General features: G+C 39.7%; 1 protein-coding gene across 8 annotated transcripts in view; it reads right to left on the bottom strand.

Moving 5' to 3' along the window:
• The window catches only part of PHLDB1 (pleckstrin homology like domain family B member 1), a 2,201,164-nt gene that overhangs the window by 47,978 nt on the left and 2,135,345 nt on the right, over positions 1 to 17,841 (bottom strand). For 6 of the 8 annotated variants that reach the window (XM_044080920.1, XM_044080921.1, XM_044080924.1 and 3 more), the window contains one exon: positions 13,057 to 13,095. The exons of the other annotated variants lie outside the window; for them this stretch is intronic. In XM_044080920.1, coding sequence (XP_043936855.1) covers positions 13,057 to 13,095 — 39 coding nt within the window. The remainder of the gene's footprint in view (positions 1 to 13,056; positions 13,096 to 17,841) is intronic. 8 annotated transcript variants of the gene reach the window in all.

Below are 17,841 nucleotides of genomic sequence, written 5' to 3'. Positions count from 1 at the left end.
CAGAGGGATTTGCTCCGGGCTCCATTGGCCCTATATGCACCTGCTGTCCAGGTGTGCACTCCAAGCATAGTCTGATGCATCTATGGTGATGGTCTGGGTGGCAGGGGGGGGTGGTGAGAAAGGTAGTTCCTTCTTGTGGGAGCATGCTGTTGCCCACCAAAGAAAATCTTTTCTGAGGCAAGGAATTATAGGTATAAGAGTCTCCAGGTCTCGAGAGTGTTGACACAAATGGCTTTTTAGGTACCACTGAAGTTTCCTCACATGCAGTCTGGCATATGGAATGAGTAGCATGCAAGATGCCATGAACCCCAGAGCTTGCAGGATTCTTCCTTGCAGATAACTGGGGTATGGTGGCTAGTTGAGAGAAGTAGGCTGTCAGGAAAACTTGTTTTTCTGTTGTAAGGAATGCCATCTGGAACGCTGTGTCCAGGCTTGCTCCCAGGAAGATAATCCTTTGGGTGGACAACTGTTTGGATTTCTTTTCGCTGATTGTGTACCCTAGGCAGGTTTGTAGGATCTTTACAAGGGCCAGGTGCTTCAGCAGCTTTTCCTGGCTGTCTGCCTGAATAAGGCAGTTGTCTAAGTATGGGTAAATCTGGGTATTCCTTTGTCTGAAATAGGCAATGGCTGGAGCCAGACATTTTGTGAAAACTCTGGGAGCAATAGATAAGCCAAAGGGAAGCGCAGAGAACTGAAAGTGTTAGATCCTGCCCTGAAACGAAGATATTTCCTGCATGATTCCCTGACAGGAATGTGGAGGTAGGCCTCTTTTAGATCTAAGGTGGCTAGCCAAGTGCCCTTGGAGACCATGGGTAGCAGATGCTGGAGGGCGAGCATTTTAGAATCACCAGGAAGGTATTTAGAATGGATAGATCGAGGATGGGGTGCCAGCTGCCCTCTTTTCTGGGCACCAGAAAAAGTCTGGAATAGAAACCTTGGCCTATCTGTTCTGCAGGAACGTGCTCTACTGCCCTCATAGAAAGCAGGGAAAGGATTTGTTTTTGAGCCTCTGCCCAATGGTTTGGAAGTAGATCTGGGAACCCTTTTGGGGTTGGAAGGATGTGGAAGGAAAATTTGTATCCCTGAGACACTATGTTGAGAACCCAGTGGTCGTTGGCAATGGTGGCCCAGGTGCTTGCGTGAAAGGAGAGTTTTCCTCAAAGGGGTAAGTGAAGGTGGGCAGAGGGAGGGGGTGGGGGAGGTGAGTCACTGAGAGTTCTTACCATAAGGGGGTGGCTTAGAACTCCCTGGTTTTGAAGTGGTGGTAGTCCACTGCTTAGAGATCTGCATTCCCTGTGGCTTCTGTCTGGGGGGGGGGGTCTGGTTCTGAGGGGCCTGAGCTGGACTGGTTTAGTTGGAGCAGGAAAGGACCAGTGCTTGGTGGGACAATGCCTGCTGAACCTGGGTGGCTGGACGTGTAAGAAATCCTTAACTGTCTGCATAGATTTTGCTTTTTCTTACATCTTTTTTAAGACCTCTTCTGCCTTAGTGCAAAATAAGTTGTCTTTGTGCAATGGGGCATCCAACAATTTAGATTTGACATGGTCTGACAAGGGCTGTTCCTTAAGCCATGCATGCCTTCTTATGACAGATCCAGTGACTGCTGCCTTGCAAGAAGCATCTAGGGTGTCAAAACCACAGTGCAATGTGTGTTTAGTTACTTGACTTGCAGAATGCATTAACTCTTGTAACTCTTTAGATTCTGCACAAGCAGGAAAAGAAGGCATTTTTTGTTTGAGGAGTTCCAGGGTATGTTGCTGAAATGTTAGCACATGGAACTGGCAATTTAGTGCCCTGATAGCAAGAGTAGCTGAGGTGTATAATTTTTTTACCCCATCTGTCTAGTGGTTGGGAATCCCTATCTGAGGCGGTGGGATTCTTAGCAGAGGTTGCTTTAATCCCTTTAGGCCCTTGAGAAATTACCTCAGGGTCAGCAGTAGGATTTTTAAAAATAAATTTGTGCGAGTCAGGGACTCTATATTACCTGTCTGGTCTTCTGGGTGCAGGAGGGAGGGTGTCAGGAGTCAAGCTGGATTCCAGGAAAACATCCTCCACAACATCCAGGACTGGGGGGATGGCCAAGGGTCTGTGCTGTGGAAGATCTAAGAATTCCCTGAGTCTCTTATTTAGACTGAGGGCAGTCTTGACTTTCCCATTGGAAATGCTCCCTTAAGGTATGAAGGGTTTCCTCAAAGGAAAAATCCTCTGGGGGAGAGGCTGAAGGGATGGAGTCCTCTGCATCAGAATCCTCATAAGTAGAGAGGGGTTGCATGTCTTCATATTCAGATGCATCAGAGTCATCTGACTCTTGTTCAGACAAAACTACAGGGGATAGATCTCTTTTCTGTTTGGAGGGGGTAGCGTGGCTTCCCCTGATCAGCATAATAAGGTCTTCTACCATTTGAGACTTAGGCAAGGAAGCAGGTGTCTGAGACTGGGTTGTTGGTTTCTTGGGTGTGGTTCATACCCTGGGCCTAAGAAACTCGGTCATTTTTGAAAGAATGGTAGTCGCAAAAGATGATGCTGATTTGTGTTGAGAATCGGTAGTGCGAAGGACTTCCTCAGAAGCCAATGCCAGCTCAGCGGCTCCGGACCCATCCAAGATGGAGACGAACGCAGGATCCTTAGTCGAAGAAGAGTTTTGCGGCATACCAGACTATGAAAGGGTCTTGGTAACGGCCTGTGAATCCACAAAAGTGGAATCAGGGGCTGCAAAAGCGCTCACTGAGGACTGGAGAACTGACGACTAGCTTAACGGAAGCATCGTCAGTAGGTTTGGACTTGTGTGGTCTCTGTCTTTATCTTTACGTTTTTTTGGAAGATCTGCTGTCGGATGGCTTACTGAAGCCATATCGGAATTCGAGGGCTGTAAGCGAAAATATCTAGCTACAATAAGGGCCTGACGACGGATAGTTCTGGCGTTGAACACAGCACAGAAGCGACAATGGGGGACATCGTGGTCTGGGTCTAAACAAGTGACGCAGTAAGAATGAAAGTCTTGGTGTGGTATTTGCTTTACACAGGCGAGACAATTAACTTTTTCTGACATTGGTTAGTGCAAGAAAAAAAGGATCTCCAAAGGGGTACTTAGCTTTAGACTTCAACTTCATTTCGGTAGATGAAACTCAGGTAGTGGCCGACTGGCATTCATACGAACTGCTTCTGCTTCGGGCTCCATGGCAAGAAAGACTGATGTAATGGGGTCGGCTGCCTTACTTTATACTACTGATGACCTGACATCAGTCCTGAGGCAACAGCAACTGACACAGAAATACTAAGCCTCTGGTATTCAGGCCAGCTGAGGGCTACCTTGGCAGGGATAACCCAAATGTGATGACTGCAACAGTGAAAAACGAAGAACATTGGGTCTTATAAAAAAGAGTCTATCATCATATTTAGATATGTTACCAATATATGCACTTTCATACGAACTGGAGGAGTCATTGTTGGGCACGTTTCTGGTGCTGCCAAGAGTACTTTTTGCTGACATCAAGGAGTGAAACAAAACTAATTTCATGAACTTTAATCATATTTTGACTTACGAATGGAGTCCACTCCCGTCATGGTATTAGAAACCCAAAAGTTTTTGAGAAATGAAAAAAAGAGAAAATAAATAAAGAAAAACATCTAAATTAAGCTTTGCTATATTCCTGACTATATCTAGAGAATTGCTATATCTTAGTTAACTTACTTACAGAGCAAGCAAGGCAGATGTGATGAGTAGATCTTCTTGTCAGGTCAAAGGCAAAATACAGAATACTGCGTCTCTCTCAGAGAGTTCTTAAATGAATATCTCAAATACTACTGCTGGGATAGCTTGCAGGATGACATCACTTGTCATCTGACTCTATCCCAGGTGAAAAATATCCATTGATGCAGCTGGTAGCATTTAGCATCTACCTGTGAAAATAAATAACCAAAGGCTTTTGCTCAGATCTGTGCAGCTGTTGGAAGTCATAAAACAATAAAACACTCCCACATCCCAAGCCTAGTATTTATTTTTCTTTCAAGACAACACAGAGAGCTCCCAAGTACAGACATTCTGTCTCTTGCTGTCATAAAGTAATTTAATTTTAGCTATTTTTCTGAAATTAACCTCTTGTTCTCCAGTTTCCATTGTTAGAATATATACATTTAAACAGATACAATAGTGCAGGTGCATTTCTGTTCTAATCCACTAGGTACACTGTGGTTACATTTTTAAGCTCAGTACTTTACAAACCCTTTTCAACACAGACTTCTGTAGCATCACTTTGATATACACATAACATACAGTTCTAATACATTTGTAACACAAGCATATGAATCATGTTGATATTCACAAATGACAATTATTTGCAAAATTCCAGATAGCTGGGCTGGCAGTATCTCCTTTCATGACACAGTGTCAATGCTTTGAAAACTAATACAATCACTTAGAACCTAGAGCCTTATTTTCTTCCAGCACCAAAGGTGAGTGTGCTACCTGTTCAGTCACGGAGACTAATTCAGATTTTGATGTGTTGTAAAGTTCAATGTAGAGTGACTTATATTTTCACACTTTTTTTGCACTGTGTGTGTCCTACCACCTGCCCATCATTAGCCCCCTCCACAGTCAATCTGCCTATTTGCTACTTATTACTAGGGCGAAGGGGTTTACTATCAAAATTTCAAACTGCACTCCGTCGACTGTACTATCGTCGAACACGGAAGTTCGAAAACGGGAATGTCGAAGTAAAAAAAAACAATCTAGGAATGGGTTTTAACATGGGTCGAGGTAGGTGTTCAGTATTATTCCGAACTACAAACATCTCCCCTACCTCGACCCATGTTAAAACCCATTCCTAGATTGTTTTTTTGACTTCGACATTCCCTTTTTCGAACTTCCGTGTTCGACGATAGTACAGTTGACGGAGTGCGATTCGAAATTTTGATAGTAAACCGGCGAAGGACAGCCGGGAGGAGCACTCATTCAGACAGCCATCAGGGGTGGTTTCAAGGTTTCCTCCTTTAGTTCCCACCGTTTCTAAACCATGCACCCATGGAGTCATAGGTGAAGGGGGTGCAATGGGATAAAAATGGAGGATGGCACCTCATTACTAGAAGGGGTGGTCCCTCTAGGCATCCCTGTTTCATCCCCCTGAGGCACAAGTGGTGAGCTTCCCAGTCTACAGCAGGAAGTTAGCACTGCCCAGTGTGCCTCTGAGTGGGTGCAACTCCCCCCACCCACAGAGAGGCCAGAAGGCCACAACCTTCCACTCATCCAGTTCTAGAGCCACTAGCCAAACCCTGGTTGCCAGGGATGCAATCAGTAATCTGTCCCCTGTGCTATACAGCTAGGTTACATTTTTATACTTTGTAGGTTTTCTGATTTACAGTGTATAAAAGGGAGTAGAGGTGGCGAACATGTATGAGTTTAAGTACTTGGGATCAACAGTTCAGAGTAATGGTGAGTGTAGAAGAGAGGTGAAGAAGAGAGTACAGGCTGGATGGAGTGGGTGGAGATGAGAGTCAGGAGTGATGTGTGACAGACGAGTACCAGTAAGAGTGAAAGGGAAGGTCTACAACAGGGTAGTGAGACCAGCTATGTTATATGGGTTGGGGACAGTGGCACTGACAAAAAGGCAGGAGTCAGAGCTTGACGTGGCAGAGTTGAAGATGTTAAGATTTGCACTAGAATAAGTATATTAGAGGGTCAGCCCAGGTTGGAAGGTTTGGAGACAAAGCCAGAGGCGCAAGATTACGCTGGTTTGGACATGTGCTGAGGAGGGATGCAGAGTATATTGGGAAAAAGATGCTAAGGATGAAGCTGCCAGGTAACAAGAAAGAGGGAGGCCTAAGATAAGGTTTATGGATGTGGTGAGAGAGGACATGCAGGTGGTTGGTGTGACAGAGTAAGATGCAGAGGACAGGAAAAAATGGAAACAGTTGATCTGCTGTGGCGACCCCTAACGGGAGCAGCCGAAAGAAGAAGAAGAAGACAGTGTAGAAAATCTGGACAAATATTAAGGTAGATAACGCAAACCAACTATTACTATTTATAATGTCCTTGAAGTGAACAAGGCCTAGTTTTGAAGCTTTACTGTTTAACTTTTATAGCAACTTTAATGTCTTACTGTGCACTTGAAGAATATATTATGATAAGAAATAATCTTACTGCCTTACTGTGTGTTTGTAGAATATATACATATGCAGTGTGTGTGTGTGTGTGTGTGTGTGTGTGTGTGTGTGTGTGTCTATTAGTAAACTCCATATAGGACAACAACATTAACAAAATTCAAGTTTTTACTTGTTGCTTAAAAGGTCAGTGAGAATAATAACTAAAATAATAAAATCAGAGTACTGGTAGACAAGTACCTAACTGCCAGTATACCTCAACAAGCAGCAGTCACCTTTTCACATGATGGAAATCTGTAATCAAACAGTAAGAAAACCTCTAGAAAAAATTTGCAAATCTAACAGACCTATATTTATCTCTTCATCCACCTTCTTCCTAAAAACGACAGTGCCAAAAATTGCCAAGTCCTTAGATATTATTTACAACCTCGCCTTAATAAGAGAAATCATTCCTCCATCCTTGAAGCACACCTCCCTTATTCCACTGTCTTAATCTTCTTCACCCTCAAGAGTCTTAAGATTTTTGTCCAATCACTAGCCTCTCTACTTCCAAAATGATCAAGAAAACAACCTACAAAAATCAAATCATAAATAAATGTGTTATTTTCTAACAGATAAAAGGACTTCAGAAGTGTGTTCAGCCTACCAACTACTATATAAAGTGTCACAGGTGCTATCTTCAATAATACTTGAGAAAACTGTTATCATGAGTAATTGTCATGGACATGAAGTGAGTGTTTGAATTGCTTAACTATCAGTTACTACTTTATTAAATAAAACACATTGGCCTTTTTGGTTTTGCAACTATCATCTCAAGAGCACACATTCCAGGTAACATCTGTAACAGTCATGCTAAAGATATTTAAAGCAGGCATCCACCACAAGGCTCAGTATTAGGAGGTCCTGTCTGTGTTCAGTTTTTTAACAACAAATTGACACTTGGAACCCAGTTCCATGGTGCCAAGGGATAAAGCCCTAACTGTATCCTAGCCAACCCCTGTTTGGCAAGCAGCAAGGGTAATACAGTGAATGGGTGGGGAAGGATGGCAATGAGAGGCTGATGTCAGTTTTCCCATCCTTTAGGGGATAGATAGGCAGCATGACTCACTGCAATGGTGACATTTGTAGCAGTGCATGTGTATCATTAGCAGCAAGCAGCATGCTGTGACCATGGAGCAGAGTGGTACCAGCTTAGCCAGGAATTTGTACCACACCTCTTAACTGCTCTGATTTCAACAGTGTTCTGCTGTTTCACTTTGAGAGATGACTGCAGTCATCCAGCTGGCTTCTTGGGTTGCAGTTAGGATAGTGATACTTAGAGGTGCTTTGCCATACATTCTTCAGTACCAAGACATCTAAACAACATAGAATGTTGAAAGGTTTTCAGCTTGAGTATTGCTTGATGTTGCTGGTAGCAAACATATGATAACCATTGTTTTGGTAAGTTATTCCTCCTTTTAAATGTTTGATTTGGTTTTAAATTATGTGTGGGGCATTTCAAAGTAACATCACAATTGCTAGTAACCAGATGTACTTCTGTTGTTTCTTCTTTCTTTTCACCATGCCTTTATTGAAAATATCCTTCTGTAGACTGATAAAATGTATTTTACAGACTTTCACTGTAGGTATCCTTGATATTTTGCATGCTCTGTTGATGTGCACAACGTTGAGACTCACTTCTACTTTGTTCAGTAGATGCATAAGGAAAGCTAACAATAAATACGAGCAAAATGTACTTACTTATATGTATGTCATTTTCTTAATATGCGTGTTAGCAAGTGTGTATATATGTGTGACACACATACAGGCAGATGAACTAGATTCACTAGGTTCTCATTTCCATCTCGGCCTATTTACAATACATGTGGCTAATATGTGTATGTAATTAGATGTGCCTCCCAAGTAATATTTTACATGGAAATCCTCCGCTGTTGCAGAGCAAATTTATGCATAGGTGAAAGTTAAATGCTATGGTGTCTGACCCTCTGCTCCAATATTTAATGTTTTCTGCTAAGGCTTTGAGACCATCAGATTGAGAGTTATGGGTTGTACTCATGTGGTAACACACATGCAACTTCCAAAAGCAGCAACTATAGACTACACAAGCTGCAGGGGAGGAAGGAATAGATAGGCTGCAGGACTGGCAGATTTTCCTGACCCCAGGACCTGACTCTCACCTTCACTGAAGCATGGGCAGGCTGGAGGAGCAAATGGGTCAACTTGGTACTGAAAAGGCCCGACATTTCCTGCTGGCAAAAAAAAAAAAAAAAAAAAATGTGATCTTCCCCCACAAATGGCATTAAAGGTCTAAACTCAGGAAGAAATAACCATGCAGTATAACACTGACTTCAATTTTTGGCACTGCGTTACTGGCTAGTGAGAAGCAAGTTAACCCTTAATAAACACAAGACTATACAACTGGATGCCTTTTGACATAAGATAACTGAAAACTTTCAGATCAGTTAAGTACCTTGTCATTTTACTAAAAATCTAGGCACAGATTAATTAAGAAAATGTGCTTAAACACCTAAAACTAACATATTCAAACTGGATTCCTCATGGCTGAGGTTAAGAGTTACACAGATAAACACATTAACCTCAGAATTAAAATATGCACTGCCTCTTACTTTATTCTGAATACAATACCCATATATCTTTCAAACAGCTATAAACAATTCATTTCTTGTTAACCACAGCTCTGCGTAACAGTACCTGCAACTCTGCTTCTCAATTCATTTACATTTTAACGATATATATATATATATATATATATATATATATATATATATATATATATATATATATATATATATATATATATATAATATTGCTTCCTCTAGGAAAAACACAGGAAATCTGGACATCTCTTAATCCAGCAAAGAACAATGTGCAAACAGCACTCACCCTTATCAAGCCCCCTTTAGACTTGCTATTTCTGAGAGGGATATTTCAAAAATTGCAACTGTCGCTTGGAACCTGTTCCTCAAGGAAAAATTTGCAGTGAACAATCATATACTTCTTTCTACAAGAAACTTGCTAAATATCTCTCTGACAGCTATCAGTGTAACAATTTTTAGGTCAGTGACTATTTTATTTATTTTTTTTATTTTATTTTTATTTTACATTTGTTAACCGGGCTAGACTAGCTGGATATATGTCCATTTTCAGTAGAGGCCCAGGGAGGAAAGCTCCAAGCATGAACGGTGCGAAAGTTAACAATGTATAGACATAAGAAGGATTACAGAATAATTTAGTATTAGTCTTAAAAAGAGAATTCATGATACATTATTGTACTACAACAGTTAACAATTTATAAACATACATAGCTATCATAGAGAGTAGAATAGTCTAAAGGAGTAAATAAAAATACATTTCAAATTATAGCAAGTTTAATAGAGACTCTACTAAATGATTATTCATCACACAGTAGAAGGTATGTGCAAGTCTCAGGTAAGGAGGAGAGGAGTGGTGTATACATCATTCAAAGAAGGAGAAGTAATATGAATTGGATAGTTAGGTAAAAGGAGTAGGGAAAAGGGGTAATTAAAAAATAAAAGTTGAGAGACCAATGTCAGTCAGGGTTAGTGCATGGGCAAAGCCAATGAGTTTTTAGATGTTCTTTTAGGTGTTTTTTAAAAAGAGAAGTAGAAGCAAGGGAAGCTGGTTCCAGATTTTTCCTGCAGTGTTTGAAAAGAGAGAATCCCCAGCTTTGTTTTTAGCTTTTTAGACTAAAAGGTAATCTTGAATTTCTTTCTACAAATGTTTCAGTTTCTACTTATTAATAAACTAAGGTTGCCTTTCCTGCTCCTCACTGGTGAAACTGCTAAGTAAGTAAGTAGCTGCTTAGTAAGGTATACGTTATAAGACTTGAATTAATCCTGATCAACGTTGACATCTAGGAACAAAATCCAAGCTATAAAGCAATTTGCTCTTCCTGTCCTAACTTACAGTTTTGGAGTGACTGACTGGTCCCAAAACGTGTTGGATTGGACAGATTAGATAGGAAAACAAGAAGGATGCTTCATGCTCACCAAATGATTTATAAAAATAAGTGTATACCAAGATTATATATTTCCTGTTCCGAAGGAGGGATGGGCCTCCTTGAAACTGATTACATGTACAGATCTGCTATCATGGGACTCCACACATATCTGCTGACCTCACAAGACCCAAATGTAGTGAAAGTTTTGAAACATGAGGAGAATAAATCTAAGATGATTTCTCTCTTAATCTAGCAGAAGCATAGCGGTGTCAAGCAGGAATGGAAATCAAACCAGAAGTAAATAAAAATCAGGGAGCAACTGAATGTACCAAAAAAACAAAAGAAAGAATATAAGGTGAAAGACCAGATGAGAAGGCAAGAAATGTGGAAAATGTACAAATATAGTTGCAAGTATAGAAAACTTCTCTAAGAAGCTCAAGTTAATCAGGAATGAATGCAGGAATGGTTAAGGAGAGGCGAATTCAAACCAAGAGTTGAAAGGTTAGTATTGGCGGCCCAAGATAGTAGGCTATGTACATGTTGGTTTACAAAGTCCATTGAACATGTGGGAGAAACCGACAAATGTAGGTTTTGTAAAACCGAACTGGAAACAATCGCTCACCTCATTGCTGGTTGTGACATACTAATGGCAGGAGGACTGTATACTGTTAAGGCATAATAATGTGGCGAGACTGTTGCACTGGGGATTGTGCAGACATTTTGGTATTGAAGTGGCTGAAAAACACTGGAAACATGAGCCACAAAGCATCATAGAAATTGATGACGTTTGTATCACATGGGATCATCCATTACCGACAGTTCAAAAGACAGATGCTAGAAAAATGGATATAGTGGTCCATGAAAAGGAGACAAAAGTAGCATTGATCATTGAAATTCCCACACCCAGTGACTACAGTGTGTTGCGTACAGAGAGACACAAAGTCATAAAATATCAGGATCTGCAAGCAGAAACGACATCAATGTGGAAGAAAGACACCCAGACAATTCCAACAGTAGTAGGAGCAATGGGTCTTATAAAAAAGAATCTACAATCGTATTTAGATACGTTACCAATCCATGTAACCCTGTACGAATTGCAGGAGGAGTCATTACTGGGCACAATGCGGATGCTGCAAAGAGAACTTTTGGCTAACATCAAAAAGTGAAACAATACTAATTTCATGAACTTTAATTGTACTTTGACTTAGGAATGGGCTCCATTCCCATCATGGTGTTGGAAACCCAAAACATTTGGAGAAATTAAAAAGAGTGAAACTAATTTTTTTAAGGAACATTCTATTTTCAAAATCAGTACAGCTATGCACACTAATTTACGCAGCTAACTCAAAACACACACATTACAATGTTTGTTTACATCTGTTGCAGTTAAATTTTCAGTCTCCTGATGCATAATTAATTACTAAGTCTAGTCAATCTCTGAATTCTAATTGTCCTATCCGCAGCACATTATACACATACTCTGCAAAAAAACACCCTAACCTAGACACAAATTGTATATATTATAACCAATAATCTTTACATGCATGAGCTCTGTAGATTTTATACAGAATGCACTTTCATGTATGCTTACTGTTGAATCTGAACTGGCCAGTGGTCCAGGTAATGCCAAAAAAGGTTTATGTACCAAATTTATTTACTTAGCTAACAAATAAACAAACAGATGCTAGACTTTGAATTTACATTCTGAAAATCTTTAAATGATCACATCTCAAAATAACCGTAATTTTAAATTTAAATTAAAGTTGAATATCCAATGTGTGTGAAGTAAAAAAAAAATAAAATAAAATAAGGAAGAACAATAAAAATAGTCAGCCAGAGGAATAACTTTGCCAGCATTTTTAAAGATTAGTTTTATCTTTGATTATGTCTGTGTACGTGGAATTTGGATATTCTTCCTGTGCCTGTGTTTTTTTTCTCAGTTACTCCAATTTTCTCTCACTTTAAAAAATTGTACTATTTGCCAGACAGCTCCAAATTGTTCATACTCAATGCATTATGCTTGTTGCTTCAAAGGACATGCAATGGATCAGTTTGCTTACTTTTAAGTAAATAAACATCTAGACAGGATAGACAGACACAGTGTAACTATGACTTAAAAACTGCAGGATCCTTTAAAAGGCCTGCATTATAGGAGCCATGCCCAATCATGCTGGGGTCAACAGTGTAATTTCTTACTGGCCACTTAAACACACAAGTCCAAGTCATAACTGCCACAAAAATCACCCATCATGGAAAAAAGTACTGAGCTTGCTTTTAGGCACTATCAAAAATGCTTCCTGGTTCAGAACATGGCAAATAAATGCCAAGTGACATGATTCCCTTTCACGCTACCATAAAATGCCTGACATCACACAACTCCCAAATCATACCCCAAGGCTCATACATGAAGCTCAGCATTTCTCTGTAATTCACCCACGTTACTAAGACTACTTAAATCACACTTTCATTAAACATGCATTCTGTAACTCCAGTTTTTGTCAGCAAACTCTAGCTGTGATGATCAGTATGTCGCCAGTGAAACACAGTTCTTCACAATATATAAATCTGCATTCTCTCAGTCACTGTTTACGAAAGCAAAATAAAAAGCTGACTCCCTGCATATTTCTTTGTTAGCTCACATCAAATACACATGCATAATAACAGCATGCTGAATTCCACACCAGAAGCTTAAACATTCTTGCAACAGACCATAGATACTGCAGTGGCAGACATCTTAAAACATGCAATATCTCACACTTTGTTTCTGCTGACCTACACAGTTCTGCATTAGTCGACTTGACCAATGAAATGGTCACAAATTTATCACATGCAATTGCCAGATCTTGCACTGTCAGCATAATTTGGATATTAGCTCCACCACCTCCCAACCCCACCGTAAATAACAGATTCACAGTTTTGCTACAGATGAATCCATTAAAACAACAAAAACAAAATCAGAACACCCCAATTGCACAAACCTCTCTTTTCAAGTGTGATGGAAGCAATTCTGTTAAGTGCTAAGGAAAAAAGAAACAGAAAAAGTAAGTACTGAGACAGACATTCAAACACTAAACCTTCAGCACTTCTTTACCGGAAATGGCCACACCCTAGCAAACAAACTATTTCTGCTTTCTTCTGTTTTATTTTATCATAACAAAAAGGGCTGCTCTTGTGGAAAGCAGATAGTGACAAGGGGCATGCACAGTTAAATGAAAGTCAAAGTACTCTGCATTTCAAATTACGGTCAAGACTTTACATGCTGCATTCATCAACCAATATTCCCACTTGTGAATTTTCAAGACAGTCTACAATGACAAGTAATAATCTAAATACCGGCCTAGGAAACACAGTATGTAGGTTAAGCAGAGCTAGATCTGGAGGACAAAAAGTGCAATTAGGTGACAGAGGTTTTGAACTACTTTGGAAGGGTAAAATTGAGGTGGAAATAACCCCCCCCCCCCCAAAAAAAAAACATAACCTAGAATAAGTTAACATCAAATTATATATCATTTATTATTACCCAATATCTATATTTGAACTCCAAGGGTGAGGAAAGACCACCACGTCGCACACAACCACCCAGAAGCACCAGAGTTGCTCACTAATAGGATACTATAACAACGAATACACACACAAACACACACACACACACACACACACACACACACACACACACACACACACACACACACACACACACACACACACACTTACATTTACTTATTTATCCTTTGTTGACTGTTAATCCCACTAGGCTAGAGGTCTCTCCTTTGGGGAGACCTGAGGGGGTATTTAAACTACTAGAAGAAATTTGGCCAGGACATCAGCGAACTTCCCCTACTCTTTTACGTAAGTGCTATGAGATCTTATATATCCACCTGACCTTTCACTAACTCAAGCAAACTGGACCTCGGTTTAACATCTCATCTGAAGGATAGAAAACCCAGGAGTACAACACCCCCAATGCTGCACTGTAGTGTCAGAATTCCAGTCAACCTGGAATGGGAATAGAACCTCCAGCCTTCTGGTCATGCAGTATCAAAGGCAAGTGTGCTACTTGTTGAGCCACTGCCAATATAACATTTATTTAGCCAGCGGAGAAATAATGCAAGCCTTCAGGTAATTTGCACTCTAATTTTTGTAATTATCATTTCGTATTATGAAACCAACTATTATTTAATAAATTCATTATTAATAAATTATTAATTATTATTAGGTTCATCTATATATTTATTGGCCTAGTACTTACCTATGAACCTATAAAGGAGTAAACAACTCCAAAAATGTACAACTTTGTGTACATTAATGGAATGTTACAAGTAAATATCACATTCTTACCTTGTGTCATGTTCACTTGCATCCTAAATATCATCTCTGACCAAAACAATTCACTAAAGCTTCATGTGCACATTCATGCATTATATTACATCTTTGTATGCTGTATGACTGTCAAGCATAAAGCATATAATGCAACAAAGCTTTGGCAAACAAATTATTTCAAACTTTACTCAAATACATAAACATTAAAAATATCATGACTGACGCTCACAAGTGTGATCATAAAATGCTGCACATCTGTATTTAAGGAAGGGCATTCAAATGTCCCAGAATTTGTAACAAAAAAAGAATTTTTGCTGGGGGCTACATATACATGCTAATTTTAAGGTCACTGTATCCTGGAGAAAAGAAGAATCTCCACAAGACAACAATCTTGACCTCTAACAGCAAAATCTCAGAAGTGTACACTAGCAATTGATATAGTATCAATTACTAGTGTGTATCACTTAAATATGTCTCCTGGTAAGAAAGTATTTGTTATACCAAAACACAGTGGACTCCAAAAGATTGCCTTCTGGTTGAGTCTCAAAAATTAATAACCAGGGTAGTAGTCACAGTACAATACAAATACCAAGGTCACAAAGCTAAATCTTGAAGTATCATCACGTCAAAGGAATCCCAATTCCTGGAACTGCAGACAAGACAACAACAACAATGCTTGCTGAAGTTTGCACTGACGACCCAATGACCACCATGGGAATGACTGCAGCAAAGACATTCCTGAAGCAAGCACTTGCGGAAGCAACTCCCCAAAAGGAGTAGGCAATGACTTTAGCTAGTGGACCATCCACTGTTGAATGCTAATGTCAGAAGATACCGCAATCAGAAATCCACTTGAGATTATCTGTTGGCAAGTATGAGCCCTCCTCTCCCTGAAGTGATGGAAAATGAACAGCTTGCTTGCCTTACTAAAAGTCATACACTCACTTCAGGTAAAAACTAAGATGGCGGTACACCATTCATAGTATTAAATCCCCCTCTCAGATTTTGTCCCAGAAAAAAAAAACAGGAAGCTGGATGGACTGGTTTGGGGAAAAAATCAGAAAACAAGGGTGCATTCTAAAGAAAGACTAGGTATGATTCCTGACAAATGAGATCCTGAAGCTGGTTAGGAAATCATTCTATCTGGCACAACTGATCACAAAGCATATGTCCTCTAGGTCTAAAGAAGGCTTGACCCCTCTGTATTCTACACTGATCAGGCCCATCACAGAATTCAATATCCCCAGGAGGTTCCTCCAAGCCCAAAATCTCTACCTCCTAAGTGGAAGCATGCTTCTGCTTCAAGTTTCCTTTGGCTACTTAGTGCAAATATAGTATGCTAGCATGAACTTTACCAGCTTGGAACTTCACCAGGCGAACACCTTGTGGTCTTGCTAGGTGTTACATGTGTGGTGAGCCACAGACACCTCTTTCCTCCCAGGATGGGCAAGAAAGCAGCAACTACAAACTCCCATCTTCCCCCAACAAGCTCCTACAGGTGCCCATGCCACTATCTGAACTCAGTCACCTGAGCTGTAGTCTGGGCTTTGTCCTTTTACTCCACTAATCAAACTCAGGTCACCTGCGACAGTGTAAGAACTTTACCCAACCACACCATGGAGCTTGACTAGGTAATGCACTGTTGACATACTAACATGTTTTGCAGTAACCACTCCTTTAGCTATACTGTCTGGGGAAACAGGGTCCTATATTCTTTTTCCTCCTGAGTACAGGTGTAAAATATTGCAGCCACTGTCCTAACCTAAACATACTTTGTTAAGGAGGGAAAGACCTACATATGCTTGTATTCTTCGAAAGAAAGAAAACCCTACCCAGTAAGATGTATATATGCACATATGTGCCTAAAATACCAAATTAAATTAATAATTAAGATTTACTTAACAGAATGTCCATCCAACCATTCAGGACGGCTATGACACTGACTGTACTGGGTAATAAACCCAAACTTAATTTCATTACTGTAAACTAGGAAAGAACCTTTGGCTCAGTAAGATGATGATCTGCAACTGTTCATCATATCGGCTAATATTTAGGAGAACCCTTTGCAGTGGACATACAGCTGGGGTTTCTTTAATGACAGCTCTGTTGCGGCAAATAACTTATTATATTTCAACCACTTGCAACCAGCATGCCTGAACCTCATGCTCAGCAGTTCTGCTTCTCACTGACTCTCATGGGGAATAAGTGAGCCACCATCCATAAGAAAACAGTTGTAAAATCATAAGCATGGAATAATTTGAGAGAGAAATCTAGTTAAATGCAACCAGTGAAAATAACCATGTCAGAGATTAAATGATAAGTAGTCACATGTTAAATTTTACTTCAGGATACACTCTGCAGTGAGTATAGTGGTGTAACGAATTCTGAGTAATATCTATAGCCTTCCAATAAATGGGTCTCTGGGAAGCAAAAGACCTAAGAAGGACTTACCATACAAAGGCTTTCACAAATTAATTTGATGTGTGCTTTACGAAAAGAAAACAAACATGCAGAACTACATAGTTTTAACGGAATGGAAGAGAAATGGAAAGCAGACTTTTAAGCAACTCAGTACTATAAGAAAAATAGACATCTTTCCATGATTTAAAAAATACACAAAGCTGAAAAAGAATTGAAACACTGCAAGTGTAAAGGAGAAGGACTTGGGAGCAACAATGCAAGACAAAGAGGGAGCTCACAGAGGTAAAAAACACAGAGTGATGAAACACTGGATAGAAACTTTAAATCAAATGCTCCGGACTAGTTCAAGGATAATTACTACAGACTTGGGCAAACGTTCAATGACAGACTGTTAAGACACTTACTTTGAGAAAAGATTAAATAAGGTGGATGTAACGTATGCGTTTTACTGCACATAAAATGTTTACTGCTGATAAGTGTTGATATTATTTTCTCATGAATACCCTACTGTAATTAAAAGGAGGTGCTTTTGTGACAGAGAACCAGATGGCTTGTGACACTTGGTTTATTCAAGTACGGAGTGAGAATTTGGAACAACATTTAGAGTAGTAGAGAGATATTCTGAGAAAAGACTGGAGGGGGGTATAATGTACATTTTTATTAGACAATTTTTTTTTAAGAAATACAGATCCTTTTTCTTACAAATATATACTACCTTAATTTAAAGGAAGCACTTCTGCAATGAGAAATGGGAAATGTGTCTCCTGGTTTATTCCAGAACTGGGGGAGGGAGGTGCAGGATATGGAACATGGACATTTAGTGTGTTATGAGGCTATGCAGGAACTAGAACACAACATCAGAAATTGAGAATAAAAAATAGAAAGAAGCATCAAAAGCACAGATAGAACATAGTTAAACTATCAGCTTTCAAAAAGATAACGCTAGGGGATACATAATAAAGAAAAAATAAAACAATGGTAAATGGACAGAATGGTATCTAAAGCAGAAATGAGAATGATGC

This window comes from Protopterus annectens, chromosome 8.part0 (assembly GCF_019279795.1).
Source record: "Protopterus annectens isolate FY-2018-M chromosome 8.part0, PAN1.0, whole genome shotgun sequence".
Classification (NCBI taxonomy): Eukaryota; Metazoa; Chordata; order Ceratodontiformes; family Protopteridae; genus Protopterus; species Protopterus annectens.
Note: the sequence above shows the minus strand (reverse complement) of the source record. Positions and strands in the feature narration are given on the sequence as shown.